The sequence below is a fragment of the Apis laboriosa genome, unplaced genomic scaffold (genome assembly GCF_014066325.1).
Source record: "Apis laboriosa isolate Shangri-la unplaced genomic scaffold, ASM1406632v1 scaffold18_cov149, whole genome shotgun sequence".
Lineage (NCBI taxonomy): Eukaryota > Metazoa > Arthropoda > Insecta > Hymenoptera > Apidae > Apis > Apis laboriosa.
Genome location: NW_025222233.1, coordinates 560,843 through 585,522, shown reverse-complemented (window position 1 = coordinate 585,522; position 24,680 = coordinate 560,843). Strand labels below are relative to the sequence as shown.

General features: G+C 20.9%; 6 protein-coding genes across 8 annotated transcripts; 4 read left to right on the top strand and 2 right to left on the bottom strand.

The window, feature by feature from the left end:
* Nucleotides 1–2,852: 2,852 nt before the first annotated feature.
* Nucleotides 2,853–6,964, top strand: LOC122711843 (inositol-3-phosphate synthase 1-B). Of its 3 annotated transcripts, none has more exons than XM_043930967.1 (8): nucleotides 3,143–3,278; nucleotides 4,342–4,505; nucleotides 4,581–4,753; nucleotides 4,836–5,103; nucleotides 5,276–5,530; nucleotides 5,680–5,922; nucleotides 5,990–6,098; nucleotides 6,177–6,963. In XM_043930967.1, exons 3-8 carry the CDS (start codon nucleotides 4,644–4,646, stop codon nucleotides 6,554–6,556), a joined length of 1,365 nt encoding a protein of 454 aa, XP_043786902.1. In that variant the 5' UTR covers nucleotides 3,143–3,278; nucleotides 4,342–4,505; nucleotides 4,581–4,643; the 3' UTR covers nucleotides 6,557–6,963. The 3 variants fall into 3 exon arrangements, with proteins under 3 accessions (XP_043786901.1, XP_043786902.1, XP_043786903.1); XM_043930968.1 differs by lacking the exon at nucleotides 3,143–3,278 and adding an exon at nucleotides 4,252–4,268; XM_043930966.1 differs by lacking the exon at nucleotides 4,342–4,505 and having other exon boundaries at nucleotides 2,853–3,278; nucleotides 6,177–6,964.
* Nucleotides 6,965–7,733: 769 nt separating this feature from the next.
* LOC122711941 lies at nucleotides 7,734–8,785 on the top strand. The gene is made up of 3 exons (XM_043931137.1): nucleotides 7,734–8,029; nucleotides 8,279–8,510; nucleotides 8,659–8,785. Exons 1-3 carry the CDS (start codon nucleotides 7,824–7,826, stop codon nucleotides 8,683–8,685), a joined length of 465 nt encoding a protein of 154 aa, XP_043787072.1. The 5' UTR covers nucleotides 7,734–7,823; the 3' UTR covers nucleotides 8,686–8,785.
* A 2,822-nt stretch (nucleotides 8,786–11,607) lies between these two features.
* On the bottom strand, nucleotides 11,608–15,329 carry LOC122711921 (vegetative cell wall protein gp1-like). Its single transcript, XM_043931105.1, has 3 exons — nucleotides 14,552–15,329; nucleotides 13,961–14,030; nucleotides 11,608–12,993 (listed from the first exon to the last, which is right to left on the bottom strand). The coding sequence occupies exons 2-3, from the start codon at nucleotides 13,985–13,987 to the stop codon at nucleotides 11,791–11,793; spliced, it is 1,230 nt and encodes a 409-aa protein (XP_043787040.1). The 5' UTR covers nucleotides 13,988–14,030; nucleotides 14,552–15,329; the 3' UTR covers nucleotides 11,608–11,790.
* LOC122711975 (late cornified envelope-like proline-rich protein 1) lies at nucleotides 14,518–14,781 on the top strand. Its single transcript, XM_043931218.1, has one exon. It carries the CDS (start codon nucleotides 14,518–14,520, stop codon nucleotides 14,779–14,781), a length of 264 nt encoding a protein of 87 aa, XP_043787153.1.
* Nucleotides 15,330–15,425: 96 nt separating the features above from the next.
* Nucleotides 15,426–20,821, bottom strand: LOC122711974 (DNA helicase MCM8-like). Its single transcript, XM_043931217.1, has 13 exons — nucleotides 20,801–20,821; nucleotides 20,005–20,238; nucleotides 19,811–19,943; nucleotides 19,480–19,730; nucleotides 19,172–19,276; nucleotides 17,308–17,451; nucleotides 17,003–17,222; nucleotides 16,762–16,925; nucleotides 16,414–16,626; nucleotides 16,204–16,328; nucleotides 15,916–16,138; nucleotides 15,702–15,839; nucleotides 15,426–15,623 (listed from the first exon to the last, which is right to left on the bottom strand). The coding sequence occupies exons 1-13, from the start codon at nucleotides 20,819–20,821 to the stop codon at nucleotides 15,426–15,428; spliced, it is 2,169 nt and encodes a 722-aa protein (XP_043787152.1).
* A 1,611-nt stretch (nucleotides 20,822–22,432) lies between these two features.
* Nucleotides 22,433–24,499, top strand: LOC122711865 (cyclin-dependent kinase 20). The gene is made up of 6 exons (XM_043931012.1): nucleotides 22,433–22,568; nucleotides 22,892–23,114; nucleotides 23,258–23,446; nucleotides 23,604–23,840; nucleotides 23,927–24,154; nucleotides 24,297–24,499. Exons 2-6 carry the CDS (start codon nucleotides 22,929–22,931, stop codon nucleotides 24,459–24,461), a joined length of 1,005 nt encoding a protein of 334 aa, XP_043786947.1. The 5' UTR covers nucleotides 22,433–22,568; nucleotides 22,892–22,928; the 3' UTR covers nucleotides 24,462–24,499.
* Nucleotides 24,500–24,680: the final 181 nt, after the last annotated feature.

The window sequence follows — 24,680 nt, the reverse complement described above, 5'->3', positions numbered from 1 at the left end:
AAATCTTAATAATTTTCTTGAATTGTCCTTATTATTCATTTTTATTTATATGTTATTATTATTTATATATTATTATATGTATTATATGTATTATTTAATTTTTTTTAATTAACAATAAATAATTTTTCTTAGTTTCAAACATTTTTATCTTTAATAATTAAAAATAAAAAACATCTATTTTTACATATATAATAGTATGTATATAGTATAAAATTAGTATTATATAGTATAAAATTCGTTGTTTTTATTATATTTTAATATTCTAAAATATAAATAAAATGTTAAATATATAAACTATTATTAAAAAATATTTTACATGAGATATTAATAATATTAAATATTAATATTGATAATAAATATTGTAAAATATATTATAAATTAAATTTGTTTAAAGATCGTATAATTTTTATTATTAAAAAAAATTGCTTGTGAAATTTTAAGAAATGAAAGGAACTTCAAAGTATTAGTTGATAATAGCTATTAAGTTAACATATACATATGTGATGATAAACGTTCCCACAGACCAATTCTACTTCAATTTAGTTTAAGTATTGGACAGAGTTCAACTATCATCCTTTATGAATAATAGCCTAAACTGTTGGTTAAATTCCATTTAATTTTTGACTAAAATTTACATAATATTATTTAGGAATTTATTTTACAGCACGCTGAATATTATAAAAAATTAAATATAAAATAGAATATATAAAATATAAGCTTGATTTTATATTTCTTTTTATCTTTTTTTTCAAATATCATTCTATAATATTAGATGCTAGATATATATATATTATACATATAAAATATATATACAAAAATACATAAATATTATTTTTTTATATTTAATATTTATTCAATTACAATTTTATTAAATTTTACAAATTTTTTTTCATATGACGAGAAATATAGAAAATATTTTGTTAAAATTTCATAAGTACGATTATACTACTGTAATAGATGTGTGGCGTTAGCAGATTGTTATCGATGTTATGTTCTGAATATCGATCCGGAATACTTCTGGTCATACGATATTAAACGTATGAAAAAAAACGGTGCAAAATAACGTTATTTGTTATTTAATAGTAGGATTTTGTGTGGGCTTTGAAATTTGTATATACATATATATATATATATATATATATATATATATACATAATGTATATATATTATCGATAATGATGCTCATTTCTTGGGATGAAAGCAAAACGACTCGCATATAACGTTGAGTCGGATAAAATCAGCCTTTGTAAACAGATTATAGTTCATAATCGGTCGTCAAGGGTCGTCTTACGAATGGCCTGGCAACATAATTCTTCCATTACGAAAGTTCCAGAGGCACCGAGTGCCAATTGATTGAAACAATCTATGCATTCCAGCTACACGTGATGTAATTGAGCAGTTCACAGACCGGCTAACAATGATAATTTAAAACACAAAACGTATTAATACGTTGTTTCATAGATCTATTCATATATCTATATATTTGTTTATATATGTAAATGTTAATATATTGTATATATACATGTTAATACATATGTTAATACACAGGATATATTTATCATAATTTTTAAATCCCATTATTTTATTTTTTATAGTTATATATATATTAATACAATATTACAATATTAATAAAATTACACGCAGAAATTTAATATGTTAGGATTATGACAAATAATATGACAAACAAATGAAGATTTTATATGATTATAAATAATTTTTATATAAATATTTATAATGAAGATAATATTGTTCAATATATAGTGAATAATCTTATAATAANTATTAATAAAATATTATTATTAAATAAAAAATATTTAAATACAATTATCTAATAATATTATATATTAAGATAAAGATATATTCCGGTATTATAAAAATAAATATAAAGATAAAATTAAATACTAAAAATTATGTAATTATAAATAAATATATTATAAATATATAAATATATAAATATAAAAATATATTATAAATATATAATTTATAATATATATATATATATTATAAATATAAATATTAAGAATTAAATATGTATTAATATTATATGTAATATATTATATCTATATATATCTAATATATTTTTTAGAATTAAATGTGTTTATAATAATTAAATTTTTGTTTTATATATGAAATATATTCATATTTATTAATTTGATATCAATAAATTATCAATTGTTACTAATTATTTTAATTCAAATTTTTACTAAATTCAGAAAATATTGATTAATTATTGAAAAATATAAATAATTTTTAATTTTCAACTTATATTTTATTAATATATTGTAAAAATCATTAAATTTTAATTTTTAAAAAAATATTTAATTATTTCAACCTTTTTCGGATATCCGATTCGGATAAATTTTACCATTTCGTTTTATTTCACAAAATTTTTTGATAAATTTATAAAACTTAAAAAATACTTTTTATATTCTATAAATTATTTCTCTATTGTAATAGATTCAATATTAATAAAACATTATTTACAATAATATTTTCAAACGTTTCATATCACAGTAGTAATACAAATTCGGTTGAATCTGGAACCTAAAACAAGATTGAATAAAAAAAGAAAGCAAAGAAACTGGAAGAAAACACATACATATGCACAAATATTGAAATATTCGTATACACTCAAAAGAGGTAAGGTTAAAACAGGATATGCCTGTAAGGTGGTATAAGAAAAAAATAAGAAAGAAGAAAAATAAGAAGTTGCAAACGAAGCATATGTTTAGTTTATGTTAGATCAGTTAGCTTGATAAAAACCGGGCAGTAATCAAATATAATGGGTTCCATTTAATCGGGGGTGGAAGGGGCGATCGCGCCGTTTCTTTTAAAGCGCATGCTTGCGAGTCTTCTCGACATTTACGTTTCAGCTACGAACGCGACATCGAATATTCACTTACTAGTATCATTTACGTCTACTTTAGCCATTAATTTTCTTTTTTTATTTTTTATATCGTGAAATATTACCTCATACGATTATACTTATTATTAATTTATCTTTTAAATCTAAAATATAATACTATTATAATCCACCAAAATTTAATCAATTTAATAATTCTTGAACCTAATATTTCTGTGGAAGTATATTTTTTGTGAAAAATTTTTTTATAAAACTAATTCAAAACTGTTATTATTGGTGTAAAAATTTAATAACAAGCAAAATGGCTTTGAAAATTCGCGTTCAATCACCGAAGGTAAAATACACAGAAGATTGTATTGAAGCACAGTACGAGTATCAAACAACGAACGTTACAGAAGACGATACAAAATATACGGTAAGCATACCGAGAATGTTCTTTTTTTCTATAAATTTTTCTTTTCGATTTAAAATACTATTTAAATTGTTTTCTATTATTACATTTATTATTAAATTATTAAATTAAAATATTATAAGAAAAATATGGAATAAAAGAAAATATTTTTTTATACTTTTTATCCAACAATAAACTGATTATTGAGCACGCGCGCAAGCACACATAATATATACAGGCAGTAATGTTTAATATATTTTTAATTAAATTGAAAAAATTATAATCAAAATGTTTTAATCTTAAATAAAAAAAATAAAAAATTCATATTTACTAAAAATATATATATTCGAATAATTTTAATTTTTCATACTTGTTCTTTTCCTTCATAGAAAAACATAAATATAATTAAAAATATAAAAATATAATTTCCAAATTATGAAAATTTTTGTAAGAAAATTTTATACTAAAATATAATATAATATTGATATAAAATAAAATGATGAAAAAATTAATTAATTTAATAATATTTATTTGCATCAAATGATAAGAATTGTAATAAGAAGAACTTTGAAAATTCCCGCTCATAATGATACATAGATTTTTTGTGTTTCATAAATTGTTGCAATTATTATCAGTATGTGATAAAATATTATTTAAAAAGATTAATTATATATTTTATTAATTATATATATAAAAATAATAATATTTAAGATTTAAGAAGAAACTTATTGCTCTTTTTTTAAAATATTTCTTCAGATTTGTGAAGAAATTTTTTTCTTTAAGTTTATGGATTATATTATATAAATTTTACATAATTTATGTAAAAATTGTATATAAGTATATATATAAATTATAATGTAATATGATCATGAAATGTAAATGGTATTATTAAATAATTTATTATTAAATATTATTATTATTAAATTGTAAATGTGTATTAAATTGTAAATATGTTCATATACAAGTTTTTTATTAGGAAAAAAATTGATATTTAATTTAATCAATACATTTAAGGTTGGAAGGCATTTTTAGAAAAACTGTATAAATATTCAATTTTCAGATTTTGTACTTAAAAATTCTTTTTTAGGGGAAAGGAACAAATATATTAAAAAAATGAACAGCTGCTCAAACGCTATGATTTTAATTTTGGAAATGAATTTTTCAATTTTTGAAAAAAAATAAAGGTTCCTGTATTGTACACCATTGTGTAGCATAAAAAACCTTGGATACAAATATTAACAATTATTACGCGTAATATTATTTACTTTAAACACTTGAAAATAATATAATTACAGAATATAAACATATATATATATATTGTAATAGGTGACACCTGTATCAACAAAGCTATTAATTAGAACACAACTGAAAGTTCCAAAACTTGGATTAATGTTAGTAGGATGGGGTGGAAATAATGGCACCACTATTACTGCAGCATTATTAGCAAACAAACTTAAATTGACATGGGACACAAAGAATGGCATTCAAAAAGCAAATTGGTAATTATGATCATTTGATAATAATGTATTTTAAAATTTCCTGAATTTAATTATTTATATAAAACTTTTATCTAAATTTCAGGTATGGTTCTTTAATTCAAGCATCCACTATCAGATTAGGCAAAGGAAATAAAGAAGATATATATGTTCCCATGTCTTGGATGCTTCCAATGGTAAATCCAGACGATATTCAAATTGATGGTTGGGATATTTCAGACATGAATTTAGCTGATGCTATGCAACGTGCAAAAGTTTTAAACATTAATTTACAAAAACAATTAGTAGAACATATGATGCATATGAAACCAAGAAAAAGCATATATTATGCAGATTTTATTGCTGCTAATCAGGTAAATAATGTTTTTAATTAAATTTTCCTTAAAATTTTTTTTTATTCTTATAAATGATATATTCACTATTGATTAATAATTAATATATTATTGAATATATTTAAAAAATATATTTGAAAAAAGCAATTAAATATTAACAAAGAATTCATACTATATTGTTAAATTCTTTCAGGAAAAAAGAGCAAATAATATTATTTTGGGTACAAAATTTGAACAATTAGAACAAATTAGAAAAGACATTGTAGAATTTAAAACTTTAAATAAGTTGGACCAAGTAATTATATTATGGACTGCTAACACTGAACGATTTTCTGAGATAATTCCAGGTGTAAATGATACAGCAGAAAATTTATTAAATGCTATTAAAAAAAGTCATTCAGAAGTTAGTCCCAGTACAGTTTTTGCTGTAGCAGCTGCTTTAGAAGGAGTAAGTAAAATTTATTGTTTTTATAAAATAAAGATATTATTATTATTATTCTTATTCATAATAGTAAATAAAATTTATTGATATTATATTGATATTATATGATATGTATTGATATTACTGTTTGTTATTGTTTGTCGTTACTGTTTCAGTGTACATATATTAATGGATCTCCTCAAAATACTTTTGTACCAGGAGCAATAGAATTAGCAGAAAAACATAAAACATTTATTGGTGGTGATGATTTTAAATCTGGCCAAACAAAATTAAAATCTGTGCTTGTAGATTTCTTAGTTTCAGCTGGTATTAAACCAGTATCAATTGTTAGTTATAATCATCTTGGAAATAATGATGGGTATAATTTATCTGCTCCTCAACAATTTCGATCAAAAGAGGTAATATATCAAAAAAATATAATTTTAATATCATATATATTTATAATATTTCTAATTATACTTTCAGATTTCAAAAAGCAATGTTGTGGATGATATGGTACAATCAAATAAAATTCTTTATCAATCTGGAGAAAAACCAGATCATTGTGTTGTTATTAAATATGTTCCATATGTTGGTATGTGAAAAAGAACATATATATTATAAATATTATAATATATATAACATAGAGTATTATTATTTCATTTCTTATTAGGTGATAGCAAACGGGCGATGGATGAATATACATCAGAAATATTATTGGGAGGACATAATACGATTGTAGTACATAATACATGTGAAGATTCTTTATTGGCAAGTCCAATTATTTTGGATTTGGTTTTGTTAGCAGAGATTTGCTCACGAATTACTTTCAAAATAGCAGATACAAAAGATGAGTTTACTGGATTTCATAGTGTACTGTCCATACTTTCATATCTCTGCAAAGCACCATTAGTACCACGAGGAACGCCGGTTGTAAATGCATTATTCAGACAACGAGCTGCAATTGAAAACATTTTAAGAGCATGTCTTGCATTGCCACCTGAAAATAATATGTTACTTGAACACAAAGTTAATTTCAAAAATCAATTATGAATTTAAGAAAAAAACATTGTGTTTTAAACTAAGGGTATTATTTGCAAAAAAGGAACGAACAGTATTATTAAAGAATAATTTTAAAAACAGTAAAAAATTAAATATTTTAAAATTTGTATTGTTTACAAGATGAAATTTGTTAGTATTTAAAAATCACTTTCATATTTCCACATTTATTGTTACGAAATTTATATTATTAGCTATAAATAAATATTATTAGTTAATGACAGATATCATAAAATTATTATACAGTATTTGATGTGTGAGAATGTTGTTTATTAGATTTCATAACATTTTATAAGATACAATTGTGATATATATTTTTTTAAACATAACAAATTAAAATAACAAATTAAAAATATATATTTTTACAGTAAATAATATTTTGAACAATAAAAAATTATTTTCAAATCAAGATGGGGAGAGAGTCTAATTTTATATATAAAACTTAATTTAGTTTCATATAAGAAATTCCTATAACTTACTGTATAGTTCCTTATATTTTTTGTTTAACATTTAATTTAAAGTTTGATCTCATTATCTGAAAGATATGGTTTTTTTGAATAACAATATATATAAAAAGAATGAAAAATGTTGATGTGAATTTGAAAATACCCTTATCTTTTTTAGATATTGTCGTTTATAAATGAAAAATGTTGTCAATAATACCTTTAATATATATATACATATATATGTGTATATATATATATATATATATATATATATATATATATATATATATATATTTATATATATATTTATAATGTTTATATATTACACATTTAAAAATAAATAATTATAAAAAATATTTATTATTTATTTATTTCAATTTAATTCATCGAAATCGAAATTTTTAATGTTTTAATAATCCCTAATAATTCCGTAATATCTATATTATGAATTTCAGATATTTGCTATAGATGTTTTTAAGATATTCAGTATATCCAAACAGTACAAACTATTTAAATATATATATATCATATGTTATTATCATATTATATATCATATGTTATTATTTCTTAAAAATATCTGTAACAATATTTATTTTTAAATAAATACATAATCTTTCTTTTAAAATAGTATCTATAAGTATTTTAAAATATGGAAATTAGATACATTTGTGATATAGTGTGAAATCAAAATTTTATTATTACATGAAGTTTGCAGCTATAATATTTTTTAAATAAAATGAAAGATATATAATGATAATGTAATATTTTGATAAAAAATATTTTTATATAATTTATATAAAAAATTTTTCAAGTTTATGATTTATTATATTAATTTCATTAATTTCAATTATATATTATTAATAATAGTCAAGATGCAAAACGATTATAATCTTTGTAAATTTTCAAAATTTAAGAGTACTGCAGGAGAAACAATGGGAAATTGGGGATTTTCTAACAGAATTTCAAATTCCGGTCAAGAACTTAAACGTTTGAGATGTCTATTTAACAAAATGGATTCTATGTAAGAAGTAATTTTATTCTTATATTAATTATATTTTATATTATCTAATTTTAATCTTATCATATTACATTACATCTTAAAAATAGATTATAAATAATAATCTAAATTCATATTAATGTTAGATAACAATATAAAAATATAAAATTTAAATTTATTTATAATTTAATTTTATAATGTAATTAAATTTAAATTATTAAATTTAATATTTATTTTAAAAATATTTTCTTATGATATTATTGAAATTTTCAGGAGAACTACAAAACCAATGATGTGTGTAAAATATAATTATTTATATGATCCAGAAGCATGGGGTACAAAACCTAGTCCTGAAGAGTGTAAACCAATTTGGATGACTTTTCCTATGAGACGACCTCTTATTACATATAGTTCTACTGCTACTATATTATTAACTTCAAATTTAAATGAGATTGGAACAGATTTGCTTTATCCTATTCCAGGCCGAAGTTATGTATTACAGGGTGTATGTAAAAATTTTTAAGAATATTTAACTATAGTTATTAATTATATTTAATTAAATATTGAAATGTTATTTTCGAGAGAATATATTTTAAAACTATTTTTAATACTATTTTTCATTTTTAAACTAAAATGTTTTCTTTTTTCAATAGACAGATAAATGGTATCGATGTAGATAATGCAATGTACCATGTCCTACGCCTCGATGTAATTAATAGCAGATATTTATGTTCAAAACTAATAATAATGTATATACAAATAAAAAATATACAATATTAATTTTTGTGTTTTTATTTCTTTATGTAAATTTGTGTATATATATGTATATAATATATATATATAATATATATATATATATATATATATATATATTAAATATTAAATTATTAAACAATTTTTGAATAGTTTTAAAATAATGATTTAATTTTAAAATGTAAATTTGATTATTTTTTTATCTACACATTTTTTATATACATAATAATGTACATAATATAATATGCACATCGAAAAATTAATATATACTATTAATTTACATTAATCATAATGTAATTATGATAATCATTATTTTGATTATTTATTATTATGATAATTAATAAATTTATATTATTTAAATTCATTAATTTTATGTACTTTTTAAATTTGTATTTTATACACATACATTATAATACAGATAATAATTCTATGATTGATGATATACAAAATATTATTTGAAAAAATATGAATACTCTATAATATATTATAATTTATATTTTTTATTTTATAAATACGCGAAAAAAATTACATTTGTTAACTTTAAAATTTTAAGTCATTAAGTCATTAAGTCAACTTTGAAATTTGTAAAAAATTGATTAGTATTGCTTATTTCAAGAATGTTAATATATATTTATGTAAATCGCAACAAAATGCGATCGTTAAAAAATTTATTGTGAAATTTATCAATCCATTTTTTTCTTCTAAATTCCAAAATTTTAGTTTATAATTAAAAAAATTTTTGCAATATGACAAATTAACAGTTCCATCATTTGTGCTATATTTTTATTAAATATTTTAAAATTGAAACATAATGCAAACTACAACAATTTGTAAAGTAAAAGCAACACCGTCAATATGGTTAGTTTATATACATACATATATATATATATATATATATATATATATATATATGTTAGAATATTTACATGTATAATAAAATATGTATTTAAATATTAAAATAATTTTATATATTTTATGTTATATAATCATTATTATCATATTTATATTACAAATTTACATATTTTTTATATTAAATATATTTAAGAAAAGGATTAATTTTTTATAATAAAGAAAATTATAAATAAATTTATAAATAATAATGGTTTAAGCAAAAAATGTAATAACAATATGACGAGTATTTTTCCTTCTCTTATTTTTACAAGGCTTAACTTATAACTTAACTCTTAACTTATAACTTCTTCTCTTGTAAAACATATTATTTTATTATTGCTATTTTAACTATTTTAATCATTTTTTTACATCATTTATTTTAATTGTCTACTCGTTCTTTCTTTGTTAATTTTTTTATTTTTTTTGCTTTTATTTTTCTTCTTATATTTCTAATATTTATATATAATTTTTTTTTATGTATCATTTGAAAGAAATTATTTAATTAAATATCTAAACAGATTTCTATAGAAATTTTTTATTTATAGAAAAATTATTTTGTTTTCGTTGAATTACCATTTTTAGACTTTTCCACTAATCATCTAACGCATTTTTTTTTATTTTTTTTAATAATCTTATTAAAAAAGAAATTTTATGTATATATATATATATATATATATATATATATATTTATATATTATATAATTATATATATAAATAAAATTATTTCTTTATCAAAAATGAAATTAATTTTTATATATTTAATAGTTTTCGTCCTAAAAGTACGATATCAGAACAGCAGAAATGCGATCAAGAAAAGTCGCCACTTATATCAGCATTTCTCATGATCCCATTTGAAGAAAAAATACATCACACAACAAAAGTATCAAATACTTATAACATAAAAAGTAAAAAAATTTCGAAGGTAAATTGTAATCAATCTGTGTGAAATTTAAAAATAACGTCTTTTTTTTAAAGATGATATTTTACTTTATTTTATTATATATATATATATATAGTTTCCATATATTTTATATAAATTATATAAAATAATATAATAATATAATAACATATAAATATACATGTAATTATATGTTGAAAATTAATTTTTATTTTAGCCTACAAATGGCTTAAAATTTCCTGAAATGCGAAATGGTATTTTATTTACAAGATGTCATTGTGTACATAGAGATGGTCTTCAAGATTCTTGTCCATTAAGTCAATGTCAACAGGAATCTGATTGTTTGGTCAAGCCATGGCCTAAGTGTCCACCAGCAAAATATTTGCAATCTCGACATCCAGAACAGTATCCACCGTTTAAATAATGCGAGATCCCAGATATAACAGCCAAATTCAGTACATGTTACACACGAACAAATATCGATTTAGAAAAACAAAATTTAATTTTAAATAATTTATAGTAGAACATTTAAAAGATACAATTATTATTTTTGATCATATGTTATTTTTTAATTAAAATATAATAAAAATGGTAAAACAATTTATTTATTGTCTATATCATTCTATTTAAAATAAAGTGACTTTTTTAGTCCTCAAAGAGCGTAGCTGTAAAAATATATTATATCCAATTTATATAATTAATGAAAAAAAAATTTGTTTTTATCTCTACTAGTTTTTATCTCTAGAGAAAACTTCAGAGAAAATAATATTTTATATATTATATCTTATTCCATGTATATTTTTTTAAATGTTAATTAATATATAATTATTAAAATTAAATTTTCATTTTTATTTTTTAATTTAATTTTAATAATCTTAAATTCAAGTAAAAATTAATAAATATATATACACATGAAATATACGTATATAATATACATAATATATGCATATATAAATAGAAGATATATATATAAATATTTTGAAATATATTTTTATATAAAATTTTTATTTTTTATTTGTTTCGTGGCATAACATTATAAAAACATCTTCAATTTAACAAATAACATTGTTGACAGAAGATATGAAACATATATAATAAAATAAATTTGTAACAAAATGAAAAATGCACAGACTAAAGAATCTAATCAATAACCAATATAATAACTGGTAAATAAATTCTGTTATGAAAAAATTGGTACATATAGAAAAAAACATATTGATGGATATATACTGAAACATTTTGTTTAACACGGTGACGGGCACACTGATAAACATGGTGATGGACATAGTGTAAGACATGGTGGTGCACATGGTGAACACGGTTGGCATGGTGGACATGGTGGACATGGTAAACATGGTGGACATGGCAAACATGGTGGGCATGGTGAACATGGAGAACATGGTGGACATGGCAAACATGGTAAACATGGTAAACATGGCGAACACGGTGGTGGACATTTTGGTGGACATGGAGGTGGACACGGTGGTGGACACGGTGGTGGACATGCTGATGCACATGGTGGTAAACACGGTGGTGGACATGGTGGACATGGTGGTGGACATGGTGGTGGACACGGTGGTGGACATGATGGTGGACATGATGGTGGACATGGCGGTAAACATGGTAAACACGGTGGTAAACATGGCGGTGGACATGGTGGTGGACATGGTGGTGGACACGGTGGTATACATGGTATTACGCATGGTGGCGTGCATGAGGGTGGACATGGTGGTGGACATGGAACACAAATTTTGAAAGTAGCACAAGGAGGTACACAAGAAGTAATACAAGGTGAACAAGATGGACATGGTGGGCATGGAGGACACGGTGAGCATGGTGGACATGGTGGGCATGATGAACATGGTGGGCATGGTGGACATGGTGGACATGATGGACATGGTGGGCATGGTGGACATGGTAAGCATGGTGGACATGGTGAACATGGTGAACATGGTGGACACGGTGAGCACGGTGGGCACGGTAGGCACGGTGGACATGGTTGACATGGTGGGCCTGGTGGGCATGGTGGACATGGTGGACACGGTGGACATGGTGGACATGGTGAACTTGGTGGACATGGTGAACATGGTAATTCAACGCATATAGGTTTACAAGATTTGCTTGAGGATATCGGAGTCACCATGCAACAAGGTTTGTCCGCGCTTGTATTACATACCAATCTACAATATGCGGCAAGAGCAGCTTCCCTTGCTTGATCAGCACAATAAAATTTCTTTAAAGCAACTTCCATATCTCCTAATTCAGTTAATTTCAATAACGCGCAACGACCTGGCATACAAACGGGGTACAATTTCGTCATACATTCTGGTCTACCCATGCACTCCCACATCATACATCTATCTTGTAGCCCATTCCTTTTGATACATTCACATCTATATATAATACTTGTTCGAAAATCATAGCTTTTACATTGTTTAACTGGAATCTGAAATTTAATGTATAAAATTTAATTTCTTATAATTATTACAATAAAAATTAATTTTTCTTTTCATAACTTTACAAATTATTTTTAAAATTATTAATTTTTTTATATAATAAATTTCTTATATCTTTCATAATATTATAATATTATAATAAAAATATTATAATATTATTGAATAGTCGAATTTTTTAATATATTTGAATTATATATAAAAGTTTTAATTATATATAAAAAAATTGCATGTTACTTAATTATCGAAATATCAAATTCATATATTATTTAGTTTCAAGATAAAAATTATACCAATTATAATATTCCAATTATTTAAATTATATGGAATCAACTGATGAATGTTTTTTTTTTTTCTATTATTCGCTTTCAATGTTTTTTTTATTTGCACAATAAATATAAAAATCGTTTGAATGAAAACTGAGTATAAATTGCAATTAAATTGACAAAGAACACTATTCTACTGATGATGAAATGTTATAGACTGAATATAAAATGCGATTAAATTAACAAAGAACACTATTCAATTGATGATGGAATTTTATAAACTGAGTAAAAATTACGATTAAATTAACAAAGAACGTTATTCAATTGATCATGCAATCTTATAGACTTTTTAATATAATTTGAAAGAATATACCTACTATCGGATTCATTATAAATTTAAAATGCTATTCATTAATTGATTTAAAAGCTCTATTGTTGCGAAAAATGTTCAACGATATCCAGATGAAAATTTCCGTAATTTTATTTATTAAAATATTTTGAAATGACTTAAAATATAAATAATTATAAGCTTTATATTTAACAAATTTTTAATTATAATTTTTTCGAAAAAAAAATTGTCTAATGCAATTTTGATTTTTTATTTTTGTCTTATTTTAAATCATATTATCTTCCTGATCTCAAGTTTATATCGCAAATTTTAGCTCACGGTATATTTAAACCAATTTATACTTACACAAGGTGCTGCACAAGGTGAACACATAACAGGAGGTGGACATGGTGGTTCATCCCATTCACATGCTTTTCTGTAATAAATGATTTATAAGTTTACTCGTGACTGTAATTATAAGATTCTCTTACTTTCTTTCCATAGAACTAATTAAACATTTCAATTGAGCTAATAATTCTCGTCTTCTATCGCAATTTGGATTTTTTCCATCGCATGGCATTTTTAACAATGTTTATATTCAAACAACGAAATACAACAAATTTTGATTTTATCCCAGTCTTATAAAAATGATAGAATACGATTTTTTTTACATATTCATTATATTTTTTGCATATTTTTTACCCAATTAATTTATTATTTGGAACATTGCACTGAAATGATTTTATTCTAAAAAAAACGACAATATCATCTGAATATATCTAGTATATAATAAGTGAATGATAATTTTGGATAAACTTCAATTGTTTGATATTCTGTTATCAAAATTTCCGGTGTACAAAAATAATTATAAAAGTAATAATTAAGTAAGAAAAATTTAATAAAAAAAAGAGAAAGAACGTGCAATGTCTTGCGGAGGAAATACTTTATCATGTTCACCTTGTTTCCCATCACCTGTGGCTCAGTACCAGTTACCATCTTGCCCATCGTGTGTATCTTATCCATGTGTTCCACCAATTTGTGTTGCATGCCCTCCACCATGTAAAATTACCATATGTACGCCACCAGTGCCGTGCGGACCTTGTCCACCGAAATGTATTCCATATTGTCCACCTGCATGCGCTGCAAGATGCCTAACAAGAGCTACAGCACGCTGCCTTTGTCAATGACTAAATGAATTGTTTCATTAGAAGATTTTATTTATATATGCATATATACATATATCATTTTTGTCCGTTCGGCACGAATTTGAAACAACAATTTTATACCACATTATAATTTGAATTTCAATAACATGTTTCGTAGTTTTGTTTAATGAATCTACAGATAATATACATACATGAAACCATATGCAATTAGGTAAAATGTACAGTGAAATACATAAACTTTTATACAAATTAAATAAGCAACATAAAAACTAATATTTTTAATATTATCTAAAATATATATTATAAAGAGATTTTATTAAACAGATTTTGCAAGGTTACTATTCCTCCTCCACACGTTCCACCACCAAAGATATACGTTCCTAAACGGCCTTGCTGCAGACCCGGTTGTTTTCATGTACCACCACCAAAATGTTGTCTATACATGTATTGGCGTCTTCCATGTAAAGCTGATTGTTTTGAAGTTTAAAATCTTATATGTGATAATATTAAATTTTTTTATTTTATATTACCAACAAATACAAAGTCTAAAGTCAAAAGAAATATTATTATAATACTAATAATTTAAAATTCATTCAACAAACATGTATAATAATAATTTTTGTTTCGTGTTAAAATTGTCTTTTATATCTTATATATATATTAGATTAAGAAGAAATAAATTTGAATGTATTACTTCCCATTTTTAATAAGATTCCGTTTTCGTTTAATTTCACAAGAAATTCAGAAAAATCACCTATTACAAAATTTTTATCTATCGCAATCTCTTGCAATCTTTTCATAGAAAATATTTGACTTTTATTAGAATTGGTTTCTTTTCTTAATATTTCTATAAACCGTTTAATCTTGAAATAAAAATTACATATTAATATGTATATCGTATATATCTTTTATTAAACATGATAAATCTTTTATTTACTTACTTTTCCAGTAGTTACATTTTTTGTATCTAAAGATTGATAATTTATAAATTTATCATCAAATGTATATTGTAAAATTTCTATTACATCCAAAGCATCTACTTCTGTTGCCTCTGTCCGTAATTCCAATTTTGCTCTAGCCTATTTAACAACAAGTTTCTTTTTAATTTAAAATCTATATAAAGATTGAAACAAACAGTAATTAAAATAATTAAACCTCTGTTAATCGTATCATAGCTTCTAATTGTCTGTTGCAGATAGATAAACCGCTAAATTTATTATTTTTATTTCGTAATTTTAAATAATAATTCTGTAATATTATAGCTGCCTCTTTAGTCAATTTTGGTTTAACATATTGTCGTGCATATGCGATATATTTTCTAAGAATTGATTGCGGAATGATATTCGGATTTTCTTCTACGGAAAGTCTAAGTTTATCTCTAAAAATTTTTTTAAATAAATAAATTTTAATGAATAATAAGTTAATTAATATATTTTTAATTACCTTAATGAAAGTTTGGTTGTATCTGGTGCATTTGTACATTGATATGTATTACTTTGTGTTTTATCAATTGTATTTATATCAGCATGGATGGACATAACGTGTTTACATAATAAATCGTCTATATGCTATTATGAACAAAAAAATATAATATTAAATATACAATCACTAAAAGTATTTATTTATATGTTATTATGTATTAAATATTTATACTTTATTTGGCTCATCCAATAATAAAAATATTAAATCAAAACGGGACAAGAGAGGTGCGCTCATTTTTAAGTTTTGCATTACTGTCTTATTTCGATTAAATCGACCACCAATTGGATTAGCAGCTGCAAGAATGGATGTTCTCGTAGGAAGGGAGCATATTATTCCTGATTTAGCAATGCTTACACTTTGCTGTTCCATAGCTTCTAATAAAACCTATAATTCAAATAATTTGTTACATTATCATGAAATAATAAATCATCAAAAATATGTTGTTAATTTTATAAAAATATAAAATTAAAAATTCTTTATTAATTTAATTATTTAAATATTTTTTTTAAATAGCTTTACCGCATGTTGTTTACACATTTTATCAAATTCATCAATACAACAACATCCTCTATCTGTTAAAACTAATGCTCCAGGTTCTAAACTAAAATTATTACTCTTATTTTCTTTCGCTAATGTTATTGTCAAACCGGATGATGTACTTGAATTTCCGCATACATATACACCTTTAAAAATCATGTTATAAATTCTTTGAAAATATGTCTGTATGTTAAATAAAAAATTTTTCATCTATTTGTTATACCTTTTGCGGCAATTCGTGCACAGGCTTGTAACATTTGTGATTTTCCAAGGCCAGGATCACCAACGACTAATATATGAATATTTTCTCGTAATTCGAAATGTTCTACATTCCCACCAAATAAACTCAATATTAATCCAGCCTTGACAATTTCATGACCATATATACTTGGACATAAAGAATGTACCAAAAGTGGAAAAATATTTGGTGTATTATATACTTCCTATTAAAATTGATAAAAACATAAATATTTTTAAACAATATGAATTATTCAAATTATTATAAGATATATTAATAATTTTGTATACCTTTATTGCTAAATAATCCTTTATTGACATTTCATTATTTGTAAAATTTTTATTTTGAAGTCTCTGTTTATTATTAATTATTGTAATAGCTTCCATATATAAAGAAAATGACATTTTATTTCGAATCTTAGTATTATTAGTACCCTACATATGTAATATAATATATCATGTTATTTCAAAAATTTTAATATACAAATTAAAATATAAAATATATGTATTTTTTTTAATAAAAAAAAAATAAATTTTAATAAATTTTTAATAAATTCAATTAATTGTCATTTAATAATAACGAAAAAAACATTTAAAAATAAAAATATAAATTATATATAATTATATATAATATATATATCTTAAAAATATATCTTAAAAATAAAAATATAAATAGAAATAAAAATTTAATTGTTGAAGTCATTCTTAAAAAATTTCAAGATTATCGATATTTTTTTAAGCAAGCAAGTATATTGATGTATATTTTGAATATTAAAATGTTATTATATCAATAAAAGTAATATACAAAAATTAAATTTATTTAAATTTGAAAAAGTTTAATGATGATTTCTTATAAAATCCATATGCCTGTTGATTGCTTATAAAAATGCTAATTTTTTGAATTAATGAGTGTCGCGATCCTCCTTCCATACGCCCTTGAAACATCTTTCTTTAATGAAGGTGAGGCTTGTATCTGAACTGACGTAAGATATTCGGAATTTTTTGAAAAGGTCACAGATTACAGACAAGATTTTTCAATTATAAAAATCAGAAATTTTGATAAATCATATCGCTACTAATCGTTTCTAAATTATCTTTATCAATTTTATAATGTTTTCGATTATTATAAAAAAATTAAAATAAAAATTCTAAAGGTGTGATAATTAATGTGTCTAATATTATTCTAATAAATTTTTATTCAAAAATGATCTTCGCGATTGCGTTATAAATATAATGTTTTTTGTGTTCTTTTGTATGTTTTAAAATTAATTGCTTAAAAAAAAAGGAAATTGCAAAATAATATGCGTAATTTCGAGATTTATTATATTATTTATTATATTAAATTAAATTAAAAAATGTTCTAAATTTCTCTTGAAATTTTTATTAATACTTAATTCTTTTATTTAAAAATATTTTACTCTATTAATAGAAATGAAGATATAAAATATATATATTCTTTTATATATTAAAATTAATTAATATTAATTCATTATCTAGCATTATATAAACACAGATGAAAAATTAAACTTATTTAATCGATTAGTTCTCATAAATTCGAATAATATGTAGTGAACAAAGTATATGTGAATAAACATTCGTTTGTTTAATTGTCATGCGTATATTCTCAATATCCAATAATAATAATTAATTTGTTTCTAAAGAATAATTCATGCATATTCAGAATTATCCATTGTGATGATTACAAATATTTATTATATATGTATACATTTACTGTTTATACATGTAAATATAAAATATATGAAATATTTTTAAATGAATTAAATTCACAATCATCTTCATTTTTTCTCGAAATCTTGCAATTCTACGCTGTGGAAAAAAACTTTTGACATAAATTTTATTTATTTATAGTAATTTTTAATTTTTAATTTTTTTAATTTTTAATTTTTTTTAATTTTTAATTTTTTAATTTTATTTATAGATTATTTAAAGATTATAAGAGAAATAGAATAAAAAAAATGGAATTACAATTAAAGAAATTTTTTCTGATATAATTTTAAGAATAAATAAAGTAATTATTTCACTTTATTTTACAATTATATATTAATATTTTATTTTTATTATTATATTTATTATTTATAATTTATTACATATATTTTATTACTTTATAATTTACTATATATTACCTTATATTTACCTTTATAATTCCTGTTAAAGTAATATCATCTCCAGGCATACAAGTATTAACTAAGTCATCCATTAATTCGATATCAACCATTCTAGGCATATTACCTTTACTATTCTAATGGAAAAAAAATCATATAATACATCATATAATGTGTAATGTATATAAAATATATTACTAAAGATGTTCGATTTATTTTTACTTATAATTTATAATTTATAATTTATAATATAAAATATATTATATATAGTATATAATTTATAATATATAATATATATAATATAATTTATAATTTTTTAATTTATTATAAAAATAAAAACCTGATCATTATTTGAAATCTCTTGTATTTTAATTGTTTGAAATGGAATGCTTTTTATCAATGGTGAATCTAATATTGCACGAAATTTAGATACGCCACATAGATTACATTTTTTCGGAATTGTGAAGACTCCCAGTGGCTGTTTCATTATTTTTTGCAAATTACATTTACGACAAGCAAATGCTATCCATTGTGCAAGATGCTTTATATGACCTACTCTAATTACACAACCTCTAACAGATACTAATCTTCCTGTTAATTAATTACATAAAAACAAATAAAATTAATTACATAAAAACAAAAATTATTTCTTATAAATATTATGTACATACCATAAGAATTTGCTTTCAAATCTTGCAAACTTATAATTGGTTCATAATTTAATATTTTTATTCTAACATTGGATAATATATTTATAATATTTACAGAACTCAAATTTTCTCGTGGTATTGTATTTAAAATTTGCTAAAAATATTAAAATTTAATATTTCGTAAATAAATATATAAAAAAGTTATATCAATATACCTGATGTATAGTGAGTTTAAAACAATTTAAGGTATGTAATGGATTTTCATATATATCTTTCTTGAAGTCAGACCATTCATTTAAAAAATTTTGATCATTGTATAATTCACACATATCAATAATAAATACCGTTCCATTTTCTAAATTTTCTAACGAAAGTAATGTTAATAATCGTTGATGTCTATTTATAAAATTTTCTACTGTTTGAATTTTTTTAATAGTATCCGAATCATCCTTATATTCTAAATAATCAATTATTTTTTCAAAATTATGTCATTTTTTAATTAATTATTATATGTATATTGTATATTGTATAATTAATTATTATATGTATATGATATCAAATTTATTTAATAGTAATTATTTAATAATAGAAGTTACCTTCATCATAAAAAAATAATTTCCATCCATAATAAGGAATATTGAAATTTACATAATTATTATGAATATTAATTAAATTATGTATTTCAATAGGATCTAAAGATTTACATATTTTTTCAGTGTTTTGATTATTTTTGTAATCTGTAAATTATTTATTTTACATGTTAAAAAAAATTTAATATTTTACATGTTAAATAAAAATTTGATTTGATCCATCAATTTATAAAATTAATTAGAATATAATAATATAATAAATTTTTTTATATATAATTAATATTTAAAATATAAAAATTAAATAAATAAAAATATCAATATATAATTGTAATTTTATTATATAAATTTAATATAAATTATCATATGTAACATCATAAAAATTTATTATATAACATCATAAAAAATTAATATATAATTTTACATTAATAATACATGAATTCATCAATACACATATATATTGTACATATACATATGTATATTCTTAATTTTTATTAATTTTTTCAATTATGTATATTTTCTAGTTACACTATTTACGCAATTTGCATGAAAAATTAAAATAAAATTAAAATAAAAATTATTCTTAAAAAATATTATTATATATTAATAAAATTTTTATAAATTTTTATGAAAATATAAAAAATATAAAATCAGATATAAAATCAGTTTTTTATAAGAATTTCAATTTTTATTTAAATGAATGAGAATTATTTTTTCGTAATATTTAAATATTGACTGACGATATTTTCATTTTATTTATAATTAAAAAAAAAATACATTGATATTTTCAAATTAAAGTATTGTGTAAAGATATTATTGAAATAATATGAAATAAAATAAAATGTTTAAAATTATTGTAATTATTATATATTTTAAATAATTTTTTTAAAAATTAAAAAAAAATTGTGAGAAGAAAAGAAATAATTTTTAAAAAAATATGTATAAATAAAATATATATATAAATAAAAAAATAAATAATTTACCACAACGATGTCGCACTTTTGCAATATTTATAATTTTAGAATCTATGCGAATTAAATATTAGAATTTAAGAAAATATATAATATAATAATTTAAAAAATTTAAAAAAAATTGTGTATTATAACACGATAAGAATATTTTTATATTACAAAGATAATTTTATAAATAATATAAAAAAGTAATTAAAAAAAATTTCAAAGTTAAAAAAAAAAAGTTCATATACTTAATTTAAAATGATTTTAAATTATAAATTAATAAACTTACCTTAAAATATTTTATTAAATATAAAAAAAAAACTTATTATTAAAAAGAAAAGACCTTTATCTCTTTTTTCTATATAATAAAAATAATTTTATGTAAAATATCTAATAAAACTGTATAAAATTATACAGTTTTATTAAATATTTTATATAGTTGAAAATACTTTTTTTATTTTTCCCAATACTTCAAATTTTATATTTTAAATATCAATAAAAAAACATTATTTATATAAAAAAAAAAAAGATTTATTAATTTTTAAATTAATTAAAATAAATAACATCTTACTGTTAGATTTTGTTGATTTCTTTTTATCGAAATACCATTTGTTTTTATAAAAATTTTTTGATTTCTTATTCTCCATAATTATAAATATAACAAATATATTCGTAAAAAACTATTCATTACAAAATACCTAGATATGTTTTCAATTTTTATTATAATGTCATTAATTGATAACTTAATATTAACACAATATATGATTTATTTCACTTTCAAAATTTATTATTATATAATATATAAATAGGAAACGATTAATATTATTTTTACTATTTTCATTAATTGTTTATAAAACACTTTATAAAATAATTTTAATAGAAGTTAGGTTAAGCAAATATCTCTCTAGAAATATTTCTCACTAAAATTTAGATACTTATTACTTAGTTATTTATTTATTTCATTCGATAAGTCGTATCCACAAATATAAATAAAATCACGGATCAAAATCTAGGGAAATTAAATCGATTTACGAATTGTTATTGAACCTGATTTTTCTAGAATTTAGTCACGTGATTTTATTTACATCCTATCGTTCAATAGTTCGATAAGATATATATTTAATAATAACAAAACAATTGTTTCTCTAGTTACAAATACTCTTTTAATCTTATTATAATTTAAATATTTCTATAAAGAAATCTTGTAATTAATTAGTAAAATAAAAGTATATGACGGTAATAAATATTGTGTTCAATTATTTATATTTCATATATTAGTAAATTTTGAAAATAAAGCATATATTGTATTAATATTAAGTTATCAATTAATGAAATTTTTATAGAAATTAATAAGAAAATATTTTGATATTTATTAAATGAAATCCAAAAATTTTAACAAATATTTCTTTATTTATGATATACATATATAACTTATATAATATTCATTGCATAAAAAAAAATGAAAAAAAAATTTTTTCCTTGTTAAACATCAAATGATTAATATATTAAAAAACAAAAAAATAAAAATTGTTTAAATCTAAAAAAAATTATTATTTCAGCATTATAATTTGATTTTAATTTATAAATATCTTAAATATGGATAGATATATAATCACAGGAAAAATTGGAAAAGGAGCACAAGGTGTTGTTTTAAAAGCACATGATTTGGAAACAGAAAAAAATGTTGCATTAAAAAAATTATTCTTAAAAAATATTGACAATGGTATATCTACATCTATTATTAGAGAAATAAAAATTTTGCAACAATTAAAACATCTCAATGTATGTTTATTTTAATTATTACGTATTGTTAATAAACTCTGTTGTATAATGTATTCATTAATTTATTAGTATTTTTTTAAAGAAAAAATTTTTTTATTAATATAGAAATAAGAAAATTATAAAAAAAGATTTATTTATTACAGATTATAGAGTTATTAGATGCTTTTCCTGCTGGTTTAGATTTTATAATGGTCTTTGAATATATGCCAACAGGATTATGGGAAATAATAAAAGATAATGATATATTATTAACTCCAGTTCAAATAAAAATTTATATAAAGATGATTTTAGAGGGCATTGCATATATACATGGAAAAAATATAATACATAGAGTAAATAATAAATATTATTATAATATATATATTATAATAATATTATAATATTTATATAATATAATATAATATTATATAAATTAAAATAATTAGAATTTTCTTTTTTATATTTAAAATCCTATTAAATTATAATAAAAAAATATTAAAATATTTTTAGGATCTAAAACCTGCTAATTTATTAATAAATGAGAAAGGTATTCTAAAAATTGCTGATTTTGGTTTAGGGAGATTGTTGTGGAAAAATGTAACAAAGCCATATTCACATCAAATTGCCACTAGATGGTACAGAGCACCTGAATTATTATATGGTGCACGATATTATACGTCAGCTATTGATATGTGGTCTATTGGTTGCATTTTTGGTGAATTACTTAATAAATCTCCATTATTTCCTGTAAGATGTAAAGTATTTCTATATTCTATTTTTTCTATTATATTTTAACATTTTTAAGATTAAATTAATTAATGTTAAACTCACAGGGTGAAACAGATATTGAGCAGTTAGCAATTGTTTTAAAATATTTAGGTTCACCTACATCAGAAACCTGGCCAGATTTAAGTATATTACCTGATTATAACAAAATTACATTTCCATATCATAAAGGAATAACTTGGGAAAAAATTATTGAAGATTCTGAACCAGAAGCTATTGATTTAATTAGTAAAATACTTATTTATAATTCATCAAAACGCTTATCAGCTAGTGAAGTATGTTATATTAAAATAATTATAATAAAATATAATATAATTATATAATTATATATATAATATAATATAATATAATTATAATTAAAATAAAATAACTAGTAATTAAAATATATAATAATAATTAAAAATTTTTTTATTTCAGGCACTACGTCATATATATTTTCATGTCAAACCTTATACTTCTTCAAAATATTTGATAAAACCACAAACTAATCATCGTTATCAAATAAGACAAAAAGAAATTAATACAAATATCCAACCTACTATACTATTTAAAAATCTATTAAATATCACAATAAATATTTAATTTAATAAAAAATGTATAGAAATACATATTATATATAAATAAAAATCTAAAAGAAAAGCTAAGTTTCACTATATTTTATATATGCATTGTAAAACAATGATATATTTACAAATAAATTTACAAGTTTTTATAACTTTTAAATTAACATATAACAATATAAATATTTTTAACTACAAATTACTAACAAATTAATATAAAAATATAAATATAAACAAAAAA